Raw genomic sequence first — 24,477 nt, 5'->3', positions numbered from 1 at the left:
TCACTTATCAGATGTCAAGGCATGAAGCAACTCCTTTCATGACGTCTGCTTTACTTGGATATTGGGAAATGTGTCTGGTTTGCAGCCCCACACAATTTCCCCTGGCCCAAAGACCAATATTTCCCCAACCTCGACGGTAGGCCTACCTGAGGTATGTACTTTAATCGAACAGTCTGCTAATGAGCTTGTACATAAAGAAGGGCTCCTTCAACTTCCAACTTTTCGATTGCTAACGTTAATCCAATAAACGACTGTGGTTCAGCTAAATTGAATGCTGACTCCGAGACAAGTTTATTAATATGATAGCAATAATAGGTATTAAGGGGTCTAACATACATTTAAAATTAATAATATGTTTTTAGCACACATAAGAAAAATACTTGTTGATCTTAGACTTGCTTGCTAGCTACTTCCGAAACAAACATACGTTGCATTTCGGGATATGTAGTCTTCGTGACTGATCGGTAGCCAGATCAGTTGTCATCCTTCTCTTTTGTAGATTTTTGATTGATACAGTGGCATCCATATCTATGTTTGTGCATAACTCGAGTCCACTCGACAAGTGTTACTTGTCAAAGTTTCATTGTTATCCCGTGATATCTGTAGGATATTTACTCAAATGACCTCGACGTGCAACTCTACAAGGCAAGGGCTGTCAGTGCTTCCGCGCAAGCGCATAATGAGCGACTGGCTATCAAATTGGTAAAAAGCCGTGTGAAAATGGTAGGTAAGGAGGGCATTAATAAACAGATTCTCAAACATAAACCGCTGCTGTGATGTTGAACCCCGGGATTATAACATGTTGCGCAAGGTAGAAATTGTTCCGTCGCGGCTCACGGACTGTCTCCTGTCTTTCTGTGTTGCCATTGTTGAGCTGTTTCACTTGACTTAACGTATTTACCAGGGAAAGGAAAGGAAGGTCAGTTGGTGGTATTTTGAGACCTAGAACCGCATTCGTCCAGCGCGCAGCTAGCTGGTTACGACTCCCTTTTTGGTAGTCTGGAAATGCGAGCTAGTCAGACACTCCAAGTTGAGAAGTTGGTCGTGGTTGACGGCGGTGGCCAAGCCGGACCAGTGAGCGCGCAGGACGGATAGTGTTTTCTCGCACACCCGTGAAATATCCTATGGACGCCCGATCTGTTGTTGCATGTTTTTGATGATTACGTTTCCGTCCGAGGTAGTTGTTTTGTTTGCTCAACAACATCATAGTTGTCGCTTTTCACGCACACGCTCAACAGAGTAGTTATAAACGAACTAAAATTCACTCTATGGTGAAGGCAGTTAAGTAGTTATCAGTCTAGAGTTATCCAACACCCGTGATCATCGTTTACAGTTGTTGACTGTCTATTAAAATAGATGCATGTCTCGAAGTTATGGAAATATGCTTAACTTTTAACACGCAAGCAGGACTGCATTACATGTTTAATTGTGCATGCACTCAGTTTGAAATGAACACACCTGGTCACTTCATTACACAATCTGCTTAATGCTTACTCTGCAAAGTTGGAAATAACCCCTGTATATCTGGCAGTGGCATGGTGTGTTTGGGACCATGGGACGCCCTGGAACAGTTGAGCAGTGAGGTCCCATTGATGGCATCCCCCTACTCGTGTTACATTACATTCCACTAGACGCCCCATATACTGGGGGCCTTCTGGGGTGCACGTGCTCTGAGCTTACCCAACGTTCTCCACTCTCAGAATAGTTCTAGGTCTGCCTTGCTTGTTGACTGGACGCCCAAAGCTTGTTTGCTTGTCTGTCTACTGCTGTCTGTTTGTCGACTTGTATCTCATCATCATATGAAGTGAGTGTCTGTCTGTGACCACCTACCCTTATGTCTGGTGTCCACCTGACCTCGGCCTGAATGTCTGTGGATGTGTGTGTGCCCCTGTGTATCCTGGTGTGCGTCTCAGTGTGTGTGTGCGTCTTGCTGTCGGTGCTGCACGGTCTCTCGGTATCTGACAGCCCGTGTCCTGTCTCCGTGCAGCATAAGCTGAAGTCTTCGCAGAGGGACAAGGTCCGGCAGTTCATGTCCTTCACGCAGGCTGGGGAGAAGACTGCTGCTTACTGCCTGACCCAGAATGACTGGAAACTAGAAGTGGCCACAGACAACTACTTCCAGAACCCAGACCTCTACTACAAGGAATCAATGAAAAGCCCTGTGGAAAAGAAGAAGCTGGAACAGCTCTACAACCGCTACAAAGGCAAGTGGGGGAAGTTGTAGAGGAATACAGCCCGTGGAGATTGTGTCAAAGTTTATGTATCTGTTATGGGTTAGTAAGTGTGTAGTATGTATTTGTGGTGTATGCATTGTATTGGTTATCCTGTTTCTTGAAAGAGGAAATTTGTAATTTGTTTCTCTCAAATCCCTAAGATGATTGTATATACATGTCATTTCCATAGATCCCCAGGATGAGAATAAGATAGGCATCGATGGCATCCAGCAGTTCTGCGATGACCTCACCCTGGACCCGGCCAGCATCAGTGTCTTGGTGGTGGCGTGGAAGTTCCGGGCCGCCACCCAGTGCGAGTTCAGCAAGAAGGAGTTCCTGGATGGCATGTCTGAACTGGGGTGAGCGAGGGGTGAAGTCATCACTCTGCGACGCAGCTTCGTTTGGTGGCATGACAGTGTGTTGTTGGTTAATGCCAGTACATGTTATTGTGGTGTTTTGTTGTTAGTGTGCTCACATGGTGGGGAGAAGTTCTGTATTTAGACTCTGAACTTTGGCATTAATACTGTGTGTCTTATGTTTTGTGTGATGCCAAGTCAGGTAGGTTAGCTCTGGGTCTTATTTAGTAGGTACAGAACAGGAACATATTTTTAAATGGAAATTGAAAATAAGTGTTCTTATTGGACAAGGTTTGCTACTAAAGGTTATCCTGTTTTGTGCCTACCAAACACTGCCCTGGGGAACCCAATGGATGGGTAACAGATCATAGCACAAGAACAGTTTAGGAACCACTGGATTAGAAGAGGTGTGTGTTTTTTGATTGAGATCCATTTACTTGCCCACTGTATTTATCTTCTCTCAAGGTGCGACAGCCCAGAGAAGTTGAAGGCTCTTCTTCCCAGGTTAGAACAGGAGCTTAAAGACAGTGGCAAGTTCAAGGACTTCTACCAGTTCACATTCAACTTCGCCAAGAACCCTGGACAGAAGGGTTTAGGTAAGCACAGATGAAAGTTAGTTACATTAGTGTTCACAAGAGTTATTGTAGTTACATCAGTGTTTCTTAACTCCAGTCCGGAGGACACCTGAGGGTGTGCAGGCTTTTGTTTCAACCCAGTGTGAACACCTCTGATTAAACTATAGTGAGATAACAAGGTGTAACTCTGGCTGTGTTTTAGATCTAGAGATGGCTGTGGCCTACTGGAACCTGGTACTGACAGGCCGCTTTAAGTTCCTGGACCTCTGGAACAGGTTCTTATTGGTGAGTGGGTAATGTTATGCATCCCAATCTTACACTACATTTTGAGCTGGACTCCTTGCTTGCTATGTACATCCTGTGTCTTGTTTTCTGCTTGTGCGCTTTTCCCACTTTTGTTTTCTCGTGTTTTATATAGGAACACCACAAACGGTCGATTCCCAAAGACACATGGAACCTACTCTTGGATTTTGGCAACATAATCGCAGACGACATGTCAAATTACGACGAGGAGGGTGAGTTTAAAACCCGTGGTTACCTGGAGTGTATTTAGTAGGGTACAGAGTAGTCATGGTTCATTGCTGTTTGCAAAAGTGCAATACACTGAATGTTGCTCTCAACTGAATATACACAATGACAGACTGCAGTAGTCATCAAACCTGGTCCTGGAAAGCTACTGAGTGGGCAGGCTTTTGTTCCAGCTCAGCACCAACACACCTGATTCAGCTAATCAAGTTTGTGATGAGCCGTAAATGAGTTGAATCAGGTGATTCAGTACTAGGCTGAAACAAAAGCCCGTAGACCCTGTAGCTCTCCTGGACCAGGTTTGGTGACCAGTGACCACTGCTTTAGATGAGACACTGATTTAAGGTCAGTTTTGTCCCCCCCCCCCAATGCCTACAGTTAGGATGTAGAGGGAGTCAGCTGTTTTGAGGTCTGGGCTAAGGGTAACTTCCATCCAAGCGATGGATTAAGAGAGTCAATAAAGTGACCGCTAATCATACGTCTCCTTCCTGTCAGGGGCGTGGCCAGTTCTCATAGACGATTTTGTGGAATTCGCCCGGCCGATCGTAACAGGATCCAAACGCAAAACCCACTACTAACAACCCAGCTCTTGAAAGTGGGCCTGAACTTTGGTTCCTCTTTAACTTTGTTGGATTAAAAAAATTATATACTTTTTAAGAGGAAACAGAGAAACACTTGAATCCGTGACACTGCACAACTATCAGGTAACCAACCTATGAGGGAAGAGTAAGAGGAAAACACAGGAAGCAAGGTTTTATTTCTATCCTTGTTTGATGGGAGTCGCCACGTGTACATTGCCAGCTGGCAGTACATGTCCCAGCCTGAGGGCCAGCTGGGAAGAGGCCTTGGGGATATCAGTGTTCCAGGCAATGCTCCCTTTGGAATCTCAGTATTCCAGTGAAGAGGAGAAAAGGAGAGATTCCTCCCCTGGCACAGTCTCGCTCTCTCTCTCTCGCAGCTCTGAGAATTCGGATTTACAAGTGTGAAAAAATGTTGTGTGTTTTTGGGGTTGATCCTTGTTAGTTAGCTTTGTGTGTGGCACGCAGGGCTCTGAGGGGACTGTTCAGAACAGGCCTTGTTTCTAATGCAAACACTTTGGGACAGACCGAGCTGCTTGCAACGTTTGCTCACAACACCAGCGTCAACAAAACTGTTAGTTATATACTGTATATATTATACTGTCTTTTAAAACAGTATGTACAGAGAATTATATAAAGAATAATATAAGTTACATTCATGAATATAAGAGATTCATCTTTTTGTGTAAATTAAAAATAAAATAAAAGATCTGGTATATGATGCCTCAACATTTGATAGAATTTTAGGTCTGGTGTGTACCAAGTCATTATTTTATTTCAACGTTTGGGTTGGAAAAATTCCAACATTCTGTGTTTTAGAATCTTCTTTTGGTTCACTATGTTATATTTGTTATAAACAAATACATTTCAGCCATTTTAAGTAAATGGACCATGACTCTAAATGTTTGTCCCATTCGACATCTGTATATTAGGGAAAGGCTGTTCATTCTTGCCCACAAAGACTGAAATACTGTTAATTTCTTCCTGGTTGTTTTGGAGGTTTGGATAAAACAAATGTAATGCCGTGTCTGCAGGCCAATTAATGACACTAATTTGTCAATTAAGTGTAGGCACAAAAGACCAGCAGGACTGTGGACCTCAATGACTGTGAATTGTGCGCTTCTGCATTACGTAATTTAAACACCCCAAAAACGGAACCACCAAGCAGTCACTGGGGGGCACTGTTTGTCATGCATGTGTGTGCGAGAGGGAGCGCTTTGGACAGTGCTTACCTGTGTTGAAAAGGTCCCTGCTGCCCATCCATTTTAGTATTAATGCCTTTGTGACATGCATTTATTTACACTTTGTCATTCACTAATCACACAGGTATTGTTAGTTTGGAAAGGAATATTGAATAAAGCATGTTTTTATCAGAAATTAAGAGGCTGTTCTGCTGTAATGTGATGATTCATTCTCATGTTTTAAGTGTCTCTCTTGCTATTTGCAAAATGTTTCACCTACTGAACTCATCCACCCCAGCAGACTCAAGTTACGCACCACACACACTGCATCATGAGTATTTAAGACCCAGTCCAATTAGCTGTTGCCCTCTAGTACTGTCTTCCTCCTCCACAAGCACCTGAGCTTCATTTACACATCACACAAGGGCTGTATGCAGGTTGAAAATGTCACAGAACACTCCAATATAACCTACTGTATTGTGTAGATTAGAACATACATTCTCTATGTTGTAGGACAAGACTAGAAGTTGGACTAATGGCAGGTTACTATACTGATGGAGGGAATGAACATATACTGTATTGTTGGCATCATTACTTGTGTAATGTTTAACCAACATATTACATTTGCTATGGATGTTGTCACCATCCCAATGTTGCTCTTAGGCACATATCTATGATCTGCTTAGCCTACCTTTTACAAACCCTAAGCTTAACCATTAGGGGAAACCACAACTCTTATACACCCAGAATGCAATGTTTATTTTGTTGATCAACTGTTGAACATTAGTCTAGGCTACTGGAGAGTGGAAAGTAGGTTTGTCTTTTGTGAGTAAATAAATACACAACACTGACATGAAGGCACAAAAGTGGCATCTGTTGCTGCCATGGCTTGATAAAACCAAGGAGACCATTGAGGATGGAAAGCGAAACAAGCACTATTTAGACATGAATTTGCGGCCTGCAGTTGCACGCTATTGGACTATAAGCCAAGTGGGCTGAATGTAGAGTTTACTGAATGGATATACCTGAGGTGGGGGAAGTTTACAAAACAAGTCCCGCCTCCTGATTAATCATTGGCGAGATAGGTGAGAGGAATCGTATTCATATATGGGCTGAAGAGCGGTAGTAGATTAATGGACTTTTCCATGTTTTTGTTTCAACATTTTAAGATATTTAATTTCACATTAGCCTGCAAGTTGTTTCGTGACATGGATTGCTCCTGATTAACCTTTGAGCATCCGTGTCGTTACAAGTCCGTCGTTTTTTTTTGCTCCCGCTGACTGGCAGCTGGCAATGTATGCTAGTAGTCTACGACTTTCTGATGTGACTGCAACTATTGGAGTTGGTGGATCAGAAACTTAAGTTCGAGAGTGGGTGTCACATTTTACCGACAATTCGGAGGAGTAGGCTACAAGCTATGGAGAGTGAAACGAACGGTAACATCTCGATCACTTCCCAGCTTCACCTGAACAACAGCACCAATGCGAATGACAGGTAGGGCCCTAACAGTTTTGACATTTGCTTGTGTGATTTTTGTGTTGTTGCAATGATGAGTATCATACATTTATTTGTCTCCGACTTATCCGTAATGAAAGCATGTAATAATCAAACAATGGATTATTACAAGCAATAAAAAGTTATACAGCATCTGTCATGAAGTTGTATATCAGGTGACAACGTCATGGCATGACAATAATTAACCAGGTGGGCTTTTAGTGTAGGGCCAATCATCTGGCTTTTACTTTGCTGTCTACAGTATGTCACAAAGTTTGCATTTACCAGCTGAATTGCCATTAAGTACACAATTGTGAAACCTCTACCTTTTTGTTTTATTGCATGTTATGTTTGTTTGTGATGTTTGAACTTGTCTTCATCTTCCTTCTTTTGGCTTGGTTTTTGATATGCAGTTTCAACCTCTAGGGTTGTAATTTCACACGGGTTGATTGAACAGCATGTCATCTGATCCCAGCTACCTGTCACAGTAATCCCAACCACCTAGCTCAGGTTATTGTAGCTAAAGCTTGGCCAATGTCATGTCACCTGACTGTCACTATGCTATAACAGTTCCAGGCTTTCAACCCACACTGACATCCCTCTGTGATAATGCAGTTTACTGGGTCTAGAATGTGGGTCATATAGATCCATAGTTTTTTTTTCTGTGTGTGTATTCTCAGACTGACCCTGCTTTATCTCTCTATAGGGTGGACTCGTATGGGTTTGAGATGCCTGAGGGTTATGAGTCCTATGAGAAGATGATGGCTGAGTATGTAGCCGTGCTCACCAGAAGGTCCATCAAGTGGTCTAAACTCCTACAGGGGAAAGTCCACGTGGAGAAGAACCTGAAGGGTGTGATGCACACATATATATATAACACACACAGACAGGGAAATAAACACACAACACATACATATATTGAATAAGAATTTTCATTCTTCTATATTTGCATTCTGAGTTTTGACTGTAGTCATGGTTTCGGTTCTCTTAGTGAAGCGGTACGTGCGTAAGGGTGTGCCCAACGAGCACCGAGCCCAGATCTGGATGGCAGCCAGCGGGGCCCAGGAGCAGCTGGAAAAGAACCCAGGGTACTACCACTCTCTGCTGGGTACCGAGCAGCAGCACAATGCCAAGCTGGAGGAGACCGTCAGGATAGGTACTGTAAGCAATATAAAATGTTTTATGGGCAATTCCACGCCAGCAGGGGTGGAAAATATTTTTGGAATTTCAGATTGTTCTGGCAATTGTTAAATCGGAACTAAATTGGTAGAAAGCATGAGCAGCAGTGAGCTGCATTTTCCTTTCTGTTTTCTAGGAAGGATGTTTACCATGCTTTTTACATTTGTATGACAAATTTGATGATGAAATTGGGCCATTTTAGGCTCTTTTTAGACCTATACACTCCTGAGACCCTATGTTCTGTGAACCATAAATGATACAGGCATTTATACTCCTTATAATGTGCTCTGAAATATGGATTATGTCTTCATTATGAAATACACATTTTCACATTTATTCAACATGGTACTTTTAATGATATTCCCTATTTTATTCATTGCAATTGACATTATAGGTCATTTAACAAAGGTCACAACCCTCCTTCAGGATTGCAATTTCAGCCATCAGCAAATGGAGTTCCCTTTGAATCCATTTTCCCATTCACTGTGTTGGTGGCGCTCATAAAATGTATCATACCTTCAGAATTAGCAGAGAATTGTGATGTACTTGTAGAGTATATTGTTCCTAACAATCTGTCTTAAAATGAACAAAGTCAAAAATGGTAGTTTTGAGATATTAGTTTAATGTGTAAATGTATATTTCAGAATCAAGACCTACTCTATATTTCAGAGCACATTATAAGGAGTGATGACACCAAGATGTCTATATCAAATACGGTTCACAGATCATAGGGTCTTACAGGAGACATGTATATGTTAAAAAATGGCCACTTGTATCATGATCTAAAAAAAGTGATAAATGTAAAAAGCATTTCAAACATCCTTCTTCCCAATGGAGTTTCTATGTGAGAATTTCCAGAACAATCTGAGATACCGAAGATATTTTCCGCTCCTGCTGGCGTGTAATCGCTCTATAGCATCTTGCAACAGAAAACAGAATTGCTGTCTAATGAACAAGACCCTGATTGTTCCTTTACTATGATTGGCTGATGACGGAGTGCCCTGTCTCGCCAGACATGCACAGAACGTTCCCTGACAACGTGCAGTTCCGGAACAGCTCAGAGCCCTGTCTGCAGAAGGCCCTGTACAACGTGCTGCTGGCGTATGGACACCACAACCAGGCAGTGGGATACTGCCAGGTACTGGGCCTTATAGATACTCTAAATCATCTGTTGGATGGATCTCACCGGTCTCCTGTGTCAGTCTTGCTTACCTTTGTTTACCTAACGTGTGTACAATATGTCCACCCTGCCTCTTCAATGTGTACCTGTTCTGTCCTCTGTGGCTGTAATAACTGCCTATACCTCACCTGTCCTCTAAAGTGTGTGCATAAGTTTCTGTTTGTGTGTGTGTGAAGTTATTGTATTTCTCTACTCTAGGGTATGAACTTCATTGCAGGCTACCTCATCATCATCACTAAGGATGAAGAGAAGTCCTTCTGGCTCATGGACTCTTTGTTGGGAAGAATACTCTCTGGTTAGTCCCACACGCTCCTGTTGTGTCTGTCTGGTTGTGTGAGAGGATACGCGTGGTGAGGTTTGCATAGTCATAGTAGTAGACCCACTTGTTTGTTTGAAGGTTTTCCCTTCTGTGTATTTTGGGAGCTGCTAATGTGGAATAGCGCCATGGTCACGAGGCTTGTGGTAAGACTGTGTTATGTCGAGCTCTCATTACGACATGAGCAAACACAGGATGTATCTCAGGTTTCAGGATATATGCCATCTATGTACACACACACACAACCTCTTGTCAAACACTGGACTGAATTAACCTGACACGTTCTTGTTGTAGACTACTACAGCCCGGCCATGCTGGGGTTGAAGACGGACCAGGAGGTGTTGGGTGAGCTGGTGAGGGTCAAAGCCCCGGCTGTGTGGCAGGCCATGGCCCAACACAACGTCATGTGGACCCTGGTGGTCTCCCGATGGTTCATCTGCCTCTACATCGATGTCCTGCCTGTAGAGGTGAAGGGGATTGGGGTAGTGTGTGGATGTTTTGGTAAAGTCTGGGTCTATCATCACCCTCTGTATGATAATTATTCTCTTGTCTTTTTTCTTCTCTTAGACGGTTTTACGGATCTGGGACTGCCTGTTTTACGAGGGCTCCAAGATCCTGTTCCGCGTGGCCCTGACTCTGATCCTCCACCACCAGGCTGAGATCCTGCAGGCCCGCTCCATGGTCGAGGTGTGTGAGCGCTTCAAACTGATCACCCAGGGAGCCTTCACATACGATTGCCACACCTTCATGCAGGTAAGCTACTCCAGAAGAGAAGTAACCTTAGACAAAGGTCTAGGGTCTGTTCCTAACCTTAATGTCAAATGCAGCCGGGTGACAATTAGGTACCCTACTGTGATTGTTTTCAATTAACATGGTCAAAAAGCTTTTCCTCTTTTGACCTGAATTGCTTGTCTATTGTTCCCATGAGCAAGGGGGAGGAGTTAATGCATCAGACCAACTCCTGAAGTTGGTCTAAAACAGGGGTTCTCGACCAACTCCTGAAGTTGGTCTAAAACAGGGGTTCTCAAACATTTTCACTCGGGCCCCCTTCCAGAATTGGGGAACATCTCATGCCCGCCACGTCTATTTCTATGGGCACAAGCACTGTTCCTGACAAACCATCCCACTACAATCTATGGGCTAAAAAACCTAGCTCAAATGTTAGTTGACATGGGCTAGTTGATCTGGTGAGTTATAAATCGCAATGACTGACATGTATGCAATGACTGACATGACGAGGAAAACTGATGATGCACTATGCAATTTTGAAATTGCACCTTGTGCATTCCCAGGGAACCACTAGTTTAAAAAAAATTGTTTTACCCTTAAGTCTGTGTACATTACGATTTATACTTGGGATTTCATTTCAACAGGAAAAGGTCAAAAATAGCTGAAGTGCATCTTTAACCATGAGTAAGGAAATGCGAGAGACTTTAGATCAGCATCTATTGACAACTTCACCGGTGAACTCTGGCCTTTCTCCTTTTCTTGATATTGACAGGAAATCTTCAGGGAACCAGGAAGTCTCTCCATGGCAACCATCACTAAGCTAAGGGAGACATGCCGAGAACACATAGTGACTGAGATGTCCAGACTCCGCCCTTGACCACTCCTCCACCACTAATAACCTCAAGGCAATCACCCTGTGGCTATCCTGGGCTTGTTCCAGGTCCTCTTCATTGTCTTTGAGCTACAGATGGTTAGATTTCACATTTGGAGAAATAACCAGGAACCACATGACATGGCAATCACTCAGATGCTGAATTGAGCTGCGTGATTGTAGTACCCCCATCTAGCCAAATTCGTATTGTAAAAAGCATTAAACTGTAATCTTGTACTTTTTGCACTTTTCCTGTGGTAGGATCATGGGAATGACAAGTTGTGGTTTGACAGAGTGGAGAAGCATTGTAAATAATGAGATGTCAACTCTAAAATGAAGTCAGGGGATGTAGTTAAATTTCCACCCTTCTCCCCAAAGGGTACCAGATTCCAGTCCAACCCAGGAATCGCCTGGGGAGGAAAATGTGATAACTCTAGACCATACTTACACCATCCCAATGCTTTAAAATCCATGAGGGAGAGTGAACAAGTGCACACTTAGGCCTGAATCCTAAATCCTAACTTGAAATGTGCATATAAGTTCATGCAATCTTGCATTGACTCAACGTATGATTTACGCCATGTCTGTGCGATCATACCTCAAGTTGGAATTTGACTGGTTTAATTGGTCCAAAGTTGACTCTTCAAAGGCCTGCTCTCTCACTGTAAACTTCAATTGGAAGTTACTGTCGATTTACATTTAAGCAAAATGTATTGCTTAGCGATTTGTGTTCTAATACAAGCAATCTCGAATAGAACCAAGGGTTCTGTCAAACACCAAGACAAACTGTACATAGCTCATTCCTCACCTCATTTTATTTGCTCCGCTTTTAGAAAACAATTAAAACACTCTTAAACCTTAAGGGCCAGATCCAATCTGTATGGCGGAACATCTGCATTAAAATTCAGGTAATTGCTGATTGAGTTGACATGTAGCGCTTACGTTAATGCAGTCTCCAAACGTGGGAACATCGCTGATACTGATTGAATCCAGCCTGGAATCACTACATATGGATATTAACACTTCTAAATGAGGGGTAGAGTGAAAGTTCACATCCTTTTCACTTCCCCGTTTCACTAAACAATGCATCATCTGATCATTCAATAGGCCAGGCAAATCAACAACAAAGGGAATGTCCCTAACAAGGTAACATGCTGTGTAGATAGAAAGGGTATGTCCCAAATGACAACGAAGATGTGCTCTACATGGGGAATAGGGTGTAATTTGAATCATAACTGAAACTATAACATTGGCATAGATCCCATCCTTCTTGTAAGTGGGGAGGCAAAGATTCCATTTGGCACGAGCATTTAAGATGTAGTATTCCTCTCTAAAATGGTGTTGTACTATGGACAGTAACTCCAACTCCCTTAAATTGTTCTAACTATAATAGCCTGAATCCTAATTTGAGAGAACCTATAACTATTCACTTAATGTCCAGTTACATTTTAAATTAGCATTCGGCCTTTGAGCACCATGTAACTTTACTTAACTCCCCTTTATATTATCACTGGAAGTACCAACAAAAAAGTAGCAAGAAAAATCAGTCTTAATGTAACTATAATTGGTAGTACCAGTATTCATAAAACCAGGTTTAAGTCACTGCTACAGGGAAAGAATTGGCACATAATCAATTAGGTAGTAACATGGTAGTCATGTTTCATAACAGCCATGGTATAGTGCGCTGTAATACCAATGTCTAAGGGGAGCACACGCCCACCACGTCCCTTCATTCTAGTGTAGCGTGTGATGCTCGTTCTGTCAATTCAGTTTCACATTCCCTCTTAGAATCATTGAAAAAAATCTGAGGCCTGGTCCAGAAACAACCTCTAGCCCCACAAATGTACTAAATCAGACAAAGTGGAGATTCCAAGTTATTTAGGGGTTATAGGGTGGTTTGTGGACTTTGATCACCATAAATTAATGAGTCCCTCTCTCTGCAGACAACTGCTTTACCATCAAATTACCTTCATCCTTGTTCCTCAATCCATTCCGAGGGGAACCCAAAGTGAACCCCTATGGATTGACAAACATTACCATTCCCAATCTGCCACAGATCTAAGATCAGATTATTCGGCTCTTAAACAGGATACAAAAATATCTGACCCTGGACCAGTGGTTAGAGGCAACTTCCATCAACTCCATATTATATTCAATGATGTTGCAAACATTATGCAACAAGTTAACTTTCATTGGTTGAGAGAGGGGAGCAGCCAGCTACAGTCATATTCCCTTCACACAAGTAACAGTGACCTATGTGACTGACAATGGCCACCATCAAAAACAGAAAAAGCCATTGAAAACAGCAGCAGCAATGCTTGTAAACAAACAATCCCTCAGAATTCCCATGTCAGACACCAGTAAAACGGAAGCATGATAAAAATACCTTACGCTACGCAGAGTGTGGATTATTATTCAGCATATGGTTATGAGCACGCCACCACACCATCCCCTCCTGCAGTGTCGAGTGACTGTGTCGAATGTTTCGTTATGTCATTACAACCTGTCAGCATTACAAAGGAGCAGTTCAGTTCTGAAAGTGCAAATCAACCCCATGGAGACCCAACGTGGAGTAAGTGAGTACAAAGGGGAGGAGGTGGCAGCAAGGATTCTACAGTAAGACCAACTGAACGGGGTTGGGGAAGTTCAGTTGAGGGTCGGAGTGAGGTTCAGTCAATCGGGTGGGGGGTGGGTCAATTGACAGGAAGTAATCTCAGATAGTCTGGTACCCGGCGTGGCTCCTCTTCCTGCCGATAAGGTATGCCACAAGGACGATGAGGACCAGGCTGGCCAGCGCAGTGCCCACGATGATGGGGATCAACATGTCATCCTCATCCAGCTGACACTCCTCCGCTGGAGAGATGGAGGGATTGAGAGAGGAGAGACCCCAATGGAGAGAGAAAGAAAAGAGCAGGTGAGAGACAGGTGGAAAAAATGGAAAGACAAAGAGCAGGAGTTGAATTAGTGACCATCTATTACTCTAATCTCAGAACTCTGGATAACCACTTTCCTGAAATAAGTCCCATAGTAACACCCAGTATAGTACCTGCTCCAAACTGGTCCCCGGTTAGGCCGAAGGGCTGCACCTGCAGCTGGAAGGTGTTGAGAGAGAAGTTCACAGCCACAGCCAGAGTCTGCTCCTCACGACACATGTAACTACGCCCCAGGGTACCACGCAGGTAGTCCAGACTACTGTTACTGGCTGAGAAGGGCTCTGGAGAGACAACAGCGAGGTTATAGGTGGGGTGAGAAAGGGAAGAGAAAACAGGCAGAATGGAAAAGAAGAAGAGAGGGATGTGGAAAGGATGGAAGGGGGGAAATAAGGACAAGAAGTTACATTAGGACCAGGTGGGGGATGGATTGTGAGAAAGGGAGGATTAGAGAAGGGTTCAACACTGGAAAAACTGCATACAAAACAGATGGAGGTTATAAGAGGATAGATGAATCATGTATTATTCACTAAATTATATGCTGCAGAGATGATCCATTGATTGGTGAACTATGGATCCAGACTCACCACTCATGTCCGGCCAGGCTGCAGACAGAGTCACTCCACTCAGGTGGTACTTACTGGACGTGGCATTCTGCAGACACAAGAGAACCAATGACGAGACACGGTATGTACATCAAACACATACACAGGATTACAGAGCCAAACCCACTCCATTTAAACCAGGATGGAATAAACTAAATCACGAGTGCCTGTTCTCTGCTTGTTCATTAGGCTCCATCTTGTGGCAGTCAGGTGTTAGTGCAGAAAGGTTTGTACTACTGATACAGAAGACTACCTTAAGCATGTACTGGTATGAGAGAGAGTAAACAAATCTTCTCCCAGATAATGTTTTCCTGTGTTGATATTTGCGTGTCGTTTCAATGTGTGTATATTCCTATGTTAAAGTGTGTGTGCAGGTTAATCAGGTCATGTAGAGATCAGTTGTCTGTCGTCCATCACCTCCATTCCTCAGACACACAACATCCCTGCTAGTAACACCAGGGCATATCTATTCTGTGGGTTTACTCTGCCTCGCTCTGTGTGTGTTCACGTGTTAGTGAGTGTGTGTGTCTGGTAAGAGGTGAATGGTACAGCCAAAGATGAGAAAAACAAAGTAGAGAAGCTTAAAAAAAAAAAAAAAAAAAAAAAAAAAGGTAAAGAGCGCTCTGACCAGGGAGAAAACGAAGGTGAGGTTGGTTCTCTCCTCAGCCATCAGCAGCAGGGTGGCACTGTCCGAGTCACATGACCCTGAGCTCTTAGTCACGTTGGGCTGGAGGTTCAACACGTCTTGCACAGTCTGCACACACAGGACAAGACACAAGTTAGTGTGAGGGTGTGAGAGAGTGCCTGGGCTGCAAGTATGTGCAAGTCTGTGTCCGCGTGTGTACATTATTGAGAGAGGCAGAGCTGAAGCGGATGTTGAGCTGCAGTCCCATGCGGGCCATCAGACAGACGGTCCCATTGCCGTTGGTTACAGTGTAGTTGCCCCTCTCAGGCCGGGCTGGGGGCGCAGGAGGCGGAGCCGTGGTTTGAGGGGCAGCAGCAGTGGGCGGGACGTCAGTGGCAGCAAAGCTCTGTTGCAACGTGACCGCTGTAATGTAACAATAAGTCAATAAAGTCAAACAGCCAATGCCAGTCTACATGCATGGATAGAAAAAAAAGATACAGCTCGGTCCGATCCTTAGCTAGCTGGTGGTTAGGTCGCACAGGGTACATCTCAATAGTCTTGAGTGTTCTCCTCTATCTGTATAGATGTGAAAGAACTAGACAAGCAACCTCTGCAGGCATTCAACACCATAATGTTGCTTTCACCCATCATGCGTTATCAGATGAGGAGATGAAGTGAGACACTTGAGATGAACCCATTGAGTAGGTCAGTAACCTTGGGGTAATATTGTGGCTAATTCCTTTAATGGTTGGCTTAAAACTGGGTGGTAACAAAACTCTGGTTCCATTTACTTTGCAGTCAAATTCCAAGAGCTTTAGTGGGTCACACCTCGGGTTGCAAAGGGTCAGAAACTTTACAGTAAATTTCCATTGAAGGGAATTTTGCTTAAATTTCATTTTTTTCTTTCTTTTTTAAAAGTTGGCTTAACAGGGATTCTAGTTCTTGTGGCATATTTTGGTAACACTATCCCCAATTCAATGCAATTGCAACGCTCTGCATGCATTCTTGCACACTTATGAGATGCTATTGAGCCCATACTACTACACTGCCTGAGCCAAGGACTACATGCCTTCTGGTAGGTTTTGATTACAATACTGGGTGGGGTGAATATATTTTATGACATGCATGATTTTGTTAACTAGTAAATAGTAGCCTACAGGAAAGTGTGTTTCAATCATTTCTAACTTGTTAATTTCTGCTAGCTAGTTTTTGCTACCATGTGGTTTTTCGCTTGCTTGAGCCCCCTGAGGAGTGTTAATTCACCTCTTTCCATACATGTTTCATTTTAAAACGTATCTTACAAAAGGAGTTGTATAATCTAACTGCTTAACCATTTATCTATACATGGAATTGTTTTTTTTTAAACTAATCTTTACAGGAAAATGACACGGGCACGATCTGATGTGTGGAGACATTTCACTGCAGCTAATGTAGAAGGTAACGCTGTGTACATTTGCAAATACTGTGCCAAATCATATGTGAAGAATGCAACAAAGATGCAGAATAATCTGACCGAGTGCATAAAGTTCCCTCAGCACTCACAACAAGCAACCTCTGACAAAAGTCCCTCTACTTCTATTCAAGGTGAAAATTGGGAATCAGACACCTTATCGATAGCAACAGCTCGTGGTCCTCCTGGAATCAGAAGTTGACTCAATGGAGAAACGTAGTCAGAGAAATGCTGATTAAGGTCTTGCTCGAGCTGTGTATGCAACTGGTTCACCCGATGCTCACAGGCAATGTGTATTGGAAGAGACCCCTCCATACACCCCTCCAATCAGACATGCTTTATCTAGTAATTTGCTGGATGCAGAGTTCAAGTGAAGGTCAAGCAAATCAGAGAAAGCAAACTTTATTGCAATCATCTTATGGGTGGTCGAATGTTCTTGGGCAAGGAATAATTAACTACATAATCGCCACCCCTCAACCAGTAATCTACAAGAGCACAGAGAAGGGACAGACACACTGGTCTCTACATTGCAGATGAGCTTTAGGCAGTCAATGACCTTGGACCACAGAAGGTATTTGCACTGGTGACAGACAATGCTGCTAACATGAAGGCTGCTTGGAGGAGTGCTACCCTCACATCATTCCCATTGGCTCTGCTGCTCCTGCATTGAAGGTGCTCCTAAAGGACATCATGGCACTGAAAACAATGGATACAATCTACAAGACAGCCAAGGAAATGGTTAGGTATGTGAAGGGTCAAGTTATTCCAGCAATCTACCTCACCAAGCAAAGTGAGAAGAATAAGAGCACCACATTGATGCTGCCCAGCAACACCTGTTTGGGTGGGGAAGGAGAAGGTGTCTCCAAGAAATGGCCATATCGCAGTCTGCCGATATGGACAGCTCCATCAAGAGGATCCTTCTGGATTATGTATTTTGGGAGAGAGTGGTAAGCAGCCTGAAACCTATAGCAGTGGCCATTGCAGCGATTGAGGGCGACAATGCCATCCTGTCTGATGTTCAGACTCTGCTTGCAGATGTAAGAGAAGAAATCTGTACTGCTCTGCCCACTTCACTGTTGCTCCAAGCAGAGGAAACTGCAGTTCTGAAATACATCAAAAAGCGTGAAGACTTCTGCCTGAAGCCCATAGACACCACAGCAGACATGTGGGACCCCAAGTATGCTAGCAAGAGCACCCTCTCTGGTGCAGAGAAACTAGGCCTGTGGTGTCAACACTTCCGTGTCTCGCCACCTTGGCCTGGATGAGGGCAAGGTTCTCGGCAGTCTGGCGAAGTGCACTTCCAAGCAAGGGCTTTGGGATGGAGATGCAATATGGCAGTGGGGCCAACATCTCATCAGTCACCTGGTGGAAGGGACTTTGTGGATCTGAGTCGCTTTCCCCTGTTGCCTCCATCATCCTCCAAATCCCACCAACATCAGCCGCCTCAGAGCACAACTGGTCCTTGTTTGGGAACACACACCAAAGCACGCAACAGGCTGACCAATACAAGGGTTGAAATATTGGTGGCCATCCGGGCAAACTTGAGGCTTTTTGAGCCTGACAACGATCCATCCTCAAGGTTGGAAAGTGACAATGAAGATGAGACCCCAGAGTCTGATGTTCAAGAGGTGGACATTGAGGAAGTCCAGGGAGAAGCCTGAGGAAGACAACCAAAGCTTTATTTTCATTTACAGATGTTAAACGTTTTTGGGAGATGCGATGGATCATTGGGGATCATTCAATATTCCCCATCTTTTGTTCAGAGAAATCATTCCATGTGAAGAGTCAACTCAATTCTTAACTAAAGGTTTTTTTATTTCTATTGGAAGGATTTAAATAATTTGAAGTTGTCTACTTATGACAAGGTAAAAGGTTAATTGTCTCCATATATGGTAAATATATCCTATACAAAAAAGATCTACATTTTAAATTATATTCATATGCATATATTCCTGTTAATTCCCACAGAAAGTTTCCACCTCTGAATATTCCCCAAAATGTGAAACCCTTGATTCACACAAGTGTTTTTTTAAGAACCATTGGAATGAAGAAGCATTTCTGTTCTACTTGGTTCATTTGAAAAATAAAATTAAATAAATAAAATTCTACAATAGTCACATTCATCACTATTAGCTTCATGTGGCTTCCAAGGCTACATCATTGTTGATGTCATCGCTCACATTCTCTTTGGCCAATGTCCATCTATCTCCCTGTGCAGAAGAAAATACTAGTGAACACACCACTACCTCGCTTTTGTAGGAATAGAGGAGGAAACCTTAGGCTAAAGTGTAAAATATATATTCAGCAACTTGAGGACAATTAAGTTTACAGAGCTGGGCAATATAGACAAATCCATATCACTATAAATTGACAATCACAGTAACACAACAGTAATTATTTTTATATTGCCCTTAAAACTACTACTACTTTGAATGTTGTGGCTATCAATTGTCCTGTTGGCAATAGCCCATATTAGCAGACTTATTTAATTTCAAACTCCACATTCCTCTAGTAAAAGTCTATTTGTGGAAAACATCACCCTGATTAACTATTTACTTATGGCTTTGCCTACACCTAAATATTTTATTTATTTATTATATGAGCAAAGGATATTCCACTTTATTTGGAACGCCAAGCCAGAAAATTGAACAGGCCTATTTATGTAATGAATATGGATTTGGAGGGCAGAAAATATTAAAGCATTGGACCGCTTACTAAAGACTTCAGTCATACAAAAGCTATACTTAAATCTGAACTGGTTCTCTAGATTTGTAAGAATGGCTCACCCAGTGTTCCAGAATGGCCTTTTTCCCTTCATTGTTGTTTACATCTCACTTTCGGTTACTTAAATTAAATCAAAAAATATTGCTATATTTAAAACAAGCTGATTGCAATTTTAGTATAATCCACCAGAAAATAAAAAAATATTACAATAAATATTATTAAACAAACTAATTGATAATAAAACAAAATCTACAATAAAAGATATCTTTAAATTCTGTAATAAATAGAACTGGTGGAGTTGTCACATGCGGTTAACAAAAATATATGGAAATGTCTGCTCTATCCAAAATTGCAGCATTACCGCAAAAATGGAGGCGGCAAGTGGAAGGGGTAGAAGGTAAGGAACTTGTCTGTCGGCCCTGCATTAAAGACCAAAACTGATTAAAGAAAATAGTGATTAAAGTATACCCGTTTAATTTAAGCCCCCCAAAAATAGACCGCTGCACCATACAGCTTGCATTAGATCACTTGTTTTGGTACTGGCCTTATGTAGCTTGTTTATGGATGCACATTCATGAATGGCTGAAGAATTGCAACATTTACCTGGAGTTAACTCTGCAAATATTTATGCTGCTTGACTTAAAGCCATAAATCAATCACTGAAATAATACTCTTAACAAAAATGTTCATCTTTAATTTAAAATATGTAGAAACTATGAGCATAGAAAGGTTCAGAACTTTTGTGAAACAGTTAGAAAAATATATGGCCACTAGAAATCAAAGCTGGATGGTTTTCAGATATAGAGAGGAGGGGTTGAGGGCAACTAAAGAAAACAGAAGTGTAAAATATACTGTCAGTAAAAATGTATACAGTATGTATCAGCTGGAATTAGAAGCCTAAGTATTGTTGGCCATTAGTTTACTCCAATTAGGGGAGGGGTGGTAGGGATAGGGAGAATAATAAATTAGTAAAATATATTTATTAAAAAAAATATAATTTACCCTACACTTAACAATAAAATAGGGGGGATTGGAAATGGACAATTACATTGATAGAAGCCACAAGCTGCAATATTAAAGCAGACCTACTCCCGAAGAAAACAACTCATTTATAGTTATTATTGATCTGTAAAATGTCCCCGGTAAATCATTGGTTCGTCTGTATCGATAATTTTCATTTTTTCTGTCTCACTTATTACCTCAGACAAATAGACAATCAATTTCCACAATATCTTGACATTATCTTAGTTGCCTGTACCCATTTAGATTACATTTAGGCCCAGTTTCTCCTACAAAGAGAAGATTACAAAGGACAGGCTGTACACATGTTACTGCGATCTAATAGCATGGCCTTCTACAGCACATGACTACCAGCTTATTGCCCAAAGCACTACATCGGTTACTTGCCAAGAAACAAGCATAGAATGTAATAAACAAAACAACCGAGTGCAGTGACATCAATAATGATACAGGTCATAATGAATCCAGTTTTTTTATCACTGTCACAGCACTTTTGGAATCACGTGAGGGGCCCATTGCCACAAAAGCGCACATGCACCGCTTGACTTCGTCATGCACGACAGCCACTAAGCAAGACAAACAACTCAGTCTGGACCCGCATCGACCTGTAACATAGGGCAATTCAAGTCAAAGGGCAAACAAAGAACCAGCTTTACACGTTTACATAAACCAGCAAACGAGGTTAAAATAGGTTAGAGGACCGAATTCTGGTGTATTCGCGTTATATTCATTGTATTTATTGTGCCCATCTCGCATCTATACTCACCTAAAAACGTGATGAACGCCAGGAACAAGGGTTGTTTGCGGTTGTGTTGTTTCATATTTTTTATTCGGTTGTTTGCCAATGTATTCGGTTGTTTGCCAATGCGAATCACAACAGCATGCACACGACCCAGAGACTGGAATGCAGGACGGTCTGTGAGCTAGCTTTGCTAGAAACAACGCAAACCCACTGTTCGTGCTCTCTCTTTGCTACCGCGAGCAAGAGTCCTCTGGAAACAAATCTTCGGAAATATTTCCTTTCCCTTTGATTACTTTGCTCTTTCTGCTTTACCTCGTGCCGATTAAATTGATGATCGTTGTGTTTAGACCGTCACATACCACGGATGACTTATGCTCTGCACCAAGAAGAAATGACAACGGTCATGTAACGGAGAGTTTAAGAACCGCCCAGGATAAACACGTGACATGAGTAGTGATTAGTGTTGACGTTCGACAGCTGTGGAGTTACAGATGTGACGTTGGTTGCGATGTTGCCATGGAGATTTAATGTTGGAAGTGACGTGTTCTGTATTTTGGTCGCGGTAGTTTGCCTCGTAAATTACAATGCTACCGTTTTCTCCATAGTTTATTTTCTGAAAAGAAAATAAGGAAAAAAAGAAGAGCATATTCGTTTTGAAACCAGCTCATCCAAAAATGTGTCCCAATAGACCTACACCATCACTCTCTTCACTCATTAAATGTTCATATTGAAGAGGATTTTTGCTCATCATTCAGACCAGTTGTGGTCCATCTTCCATAGTCAGATGATGCCGGGCGAGCATTTCACACAGGGATGTCAAAATGCTTTGTCATCCACTTGCTATTTACCCCCTTCTTCACCTCAATTAGGTCTATTGACACTCAAGCTGCAACCTCCAACCTCCGTTCTGGTCTTCTTCAAGTCTCTAATGTCTTAAACGGGGATGAGTGAAATAATTAGATTCTTAATAAGGCCAGGTCGAATCTTCATGCACTCATGATTCCAGTCTATGTTCTCCAAAATTCGCTGAATTTCCTTGTGAAAGCCTAATACTGTAAAATCGTATTTTATAATTTAGCTAGTCATGTTGGCAATAGAACAACCTTTAAAATTATTCCCATCTGACCCAGATTGCAATGTATAATGGACTGTTATTGGATTGCGTAAACAGCAACAGTAATTGTGTAAAGACATGTCTTAATGACTGAAAGGGTAAATGGTTGAGGTGGATATAATTTGGAAGCCTATAAACAGGGTTATCAAACTATTATATGATTTCTTGGGGGGAAAAGTTTTTAAATATAAAATGTTCTTTTTTTTAAACCTTTAACGTCAATTATCTAAAAACGCATAGATTACGATTTTTATAATTTTCACATGTTGTAGTTTAGACACTATTTTACATTATCTGATGTGTCTGTGTTATGCCAGTCATCGGTTGAGACACAGCATACTCTCGAATACAGGCTAGGTGTCATTTCAATAATAATAATACAAATATGAATAGAATGAACCTATCCCTTCAGACCACTGCAATTTAGCTGGTACACCATTCAAATGTAAATTTAATTTTTAACTGTCGAGTACTACCAGAAATATGGCTGCTGGTCCCAACATGGAAAGTCAACTTGAATAGGAAGGTCTATTATATTATCTATATTTCTATGATTTCAATAGGTTAACTATGAAAGATTGACAGCTAAGTGTATAACAATGGATATTCCCACTCAAGTCAACATTCTCTGATGTGTGGACCTCCAACCATCTTTGTGGTATCATTTGAAAGTTGAAATGTACATTTTATTCACATTTTATTACATTTATCAGCCAAAACATGACACCCAGTCTGTATTCAAGAGTATTATATGTCTCAACCGACTGCGAAAACAGAACAAACACCTCAGTATGAAAGACTATTGAGACTCCCGCCCACCCGGAGCAGAGCATGCTGGGTGATCTCTAACTGAGGAGAAGGTAGTAAGGAGAGAAAGTACAGAAGCCGTGATAAGTCAAATCAAATCTAATTTTATTGGTCACGTACACATGGTTAGCAGATGTTAATGCGAGTGTAGCGAAATGCTTGTGTTGCTGGTTCCGACAGTGCAGTAATAACAAGTAATCTAACAATTAACAAGTAATCTAACAATTCTCCAACCTAATACACACATTTAAAGGGATGGAATACGAAAATGTACATATGGATGAGCGATTGCCGAGCGGCATAGTCAAGGTGCAATAGATGGTATAAGGTACAGTATATGCATACATTTTTTTATTTTTTATTTAACTAGGCAAGTCAGTTGAGAACAAATTCTTATTTATATGAGGCTGGGTGTCGCGATAAGTTCCAGCCATCTCCTGTGATTACCTTTAGTTCGTGTTCTTTGTTTTAGCCAAAGCCAGTGTGCGTCCTTCAGAAATGTGATTTCATATTTCTTACAATTATGTGTTGTGGACGCAATCCTTTGTTATGCTAAATCGCGTTTTTACCGCGAGCTAGTAACTGTAAACTTTCTAACCCTGTTGTTTCTGTCATCTTAATTTCAGACATTTAGCATTTCAGTGTCTAGTCTTATGCCCATTGGTTATATGGATGTATACTGTATAGATTATGTGGGTATTTTGTTTGCAATGAGCCTTGTGGATGCATAATACATTCAAGTTCATGCAGTTGTGTAAGGATGATGGTGCTGCTCAGTAGTACTGTGTACTGTAGTTGCACACCTCTGATCATTCATTAGTGAAGTCACAGCCATGTCATTAGGTTGTATTGGCATGTACAGCAGATAAACTATAAATAATATTGCTACAATATGTAATGTAATTGGAGGTTGTATTAAGCCTATACCTGCCATTTACTATTGTACTTAATTTCCCCCTTTTCAGAACCACACACTCTTGGTTAAAACACAATTGTCAAGCAATACACTGTGCTGTGCCGTTACTGCTCTATGTGAATCAGCGTCATTAAACAACCTCAACTGGAATCCTACCGGTCTGTCATCTGTGCCCTTACCAGCACCTGGAAGAGAATGCAGTGCTAAGTAAAACCTAACCCTAAAGAATATCCAGTCCACCAAGTCCTCAACTACAACTTCCGAATATTTAAAATAGGGTCTAAGCTACAACATAAACTCAGCAAAAAAAGAAACATCCTCTCACTGTCAACTGCGTTTATTTTCAG

The 24,477-nt window shown here is 41.9% G+C and overlaps 3 protein-coding genes across 8 annotated transcripts; 2 read left to right on the top strand and 1 right to left on the bottom strand.

The window, feature by feature from the left end:
• Positions 1-5,624, top strand: LOC135547331 (DCN1-like protein 2). Of its 6 annotated transcripts, none has more exons than XM_064976244.1 (7): positions 1-151; positions 1,988-2,204; positions 2,404-2,572; positions 3,035-3,165; positions 3,347-3,429; positions 3,563-3,659; positions 4,165-5,624. In XM_064976244.1, exons 2-7 carry the CDS (start codon positions 2,030-2,032, stop codon positions 4,245-4,247), a joined length of 738 nt encoding a protein of 245 aa, XP_064832316.1. In that variant the 5' UTR covers positions 1-151; positions 1,988-2,029; the 3' UTR covers positions 4,248-5,624. The 6 variants fall into 6 exon arrangements, with proteins under 6 accessions (XP_064832316.1, XP_064832314.1, XP_064832317.1 ...); XM_064976242.1 differs by lacking the exon at positions 1-151 and adding an exon at positions 641-723; XM_064976245.1 differs by lacking the exon at positions 1-151 and adding an exon at positions 651-727.
• An 870-nt stretch (positions 5,625-6,494) lies between these two features.
• LOC135547330 (growth hormone-regulated TBC protein 1-A-like) lies at positions 6,495-11,434 on the top strand. The gene is made up of 8 exons (XM_064976238.1): positions 6,495-6,922; positions 7,629-7,774; positions 7,914-8,078; positions 9,115-9,239; positions 9,480-9,576; positions 9,892-10,064; positions 10,165-10,350; positions 11,099-11,434. Exons 1-8 carry the CDS (start codon positions 6,846-6,848, stop codon positions 11,201-11,203), a joined length of 1,074 nt encoding a protein of 357 aa, XP_064832310.1. The 5' UTR covers positions 6,495-6,845; the 3' UTR covers positions 11,204-11,434.
• A 560-nt stretch (positions 11,435-11,994) lies between these two features.
• Positions 11,995-21,727, bottom strand: LOC135547332 (lysosome-associated membrane glycoprotein 1-like). Its single transcript, XM_064976246.1, has 6 exons — positions 21,318-21,727; positions 15,578-15,780; positions 15,361-15,486; positions 14,715-14,781; positions 14,244-14,411; positions 11,995-14,050 (listed from the first exon to the last, which is right to left on the bottom strand). Exons 1-6 carry the CDS (start codon positions 21,370-21,372, stop codon positions 13,911-13,913), a joined length of 759 nt encoding a protein of 252 aa, XP_064832318.1. The 5' UTR covers positions 21,373-21,727; the 3' UTR covers positions 11,995-13,910.
• Positions 21,728-24,477: the final 2,750 nt, after the last annotated feature.

This window comes from Oncorhynchus masou, chromosome 10, assembly GCF_036934945.1.
Source record: "Oncorhynchus masou masou isolate Uvic2021 chromosome 10, UVic_Omas_1.1, whole genome shotgun sequence".
NCBI lineage: Eukaryota > Metazoa > Chordata > Actinopteri > Salmoniformes > Salmonidae > Oncorhynchus > Oncorhynchus masou.
This window is presented reverse-complemented; position numbering and strand designations above follow the sequence as displayed.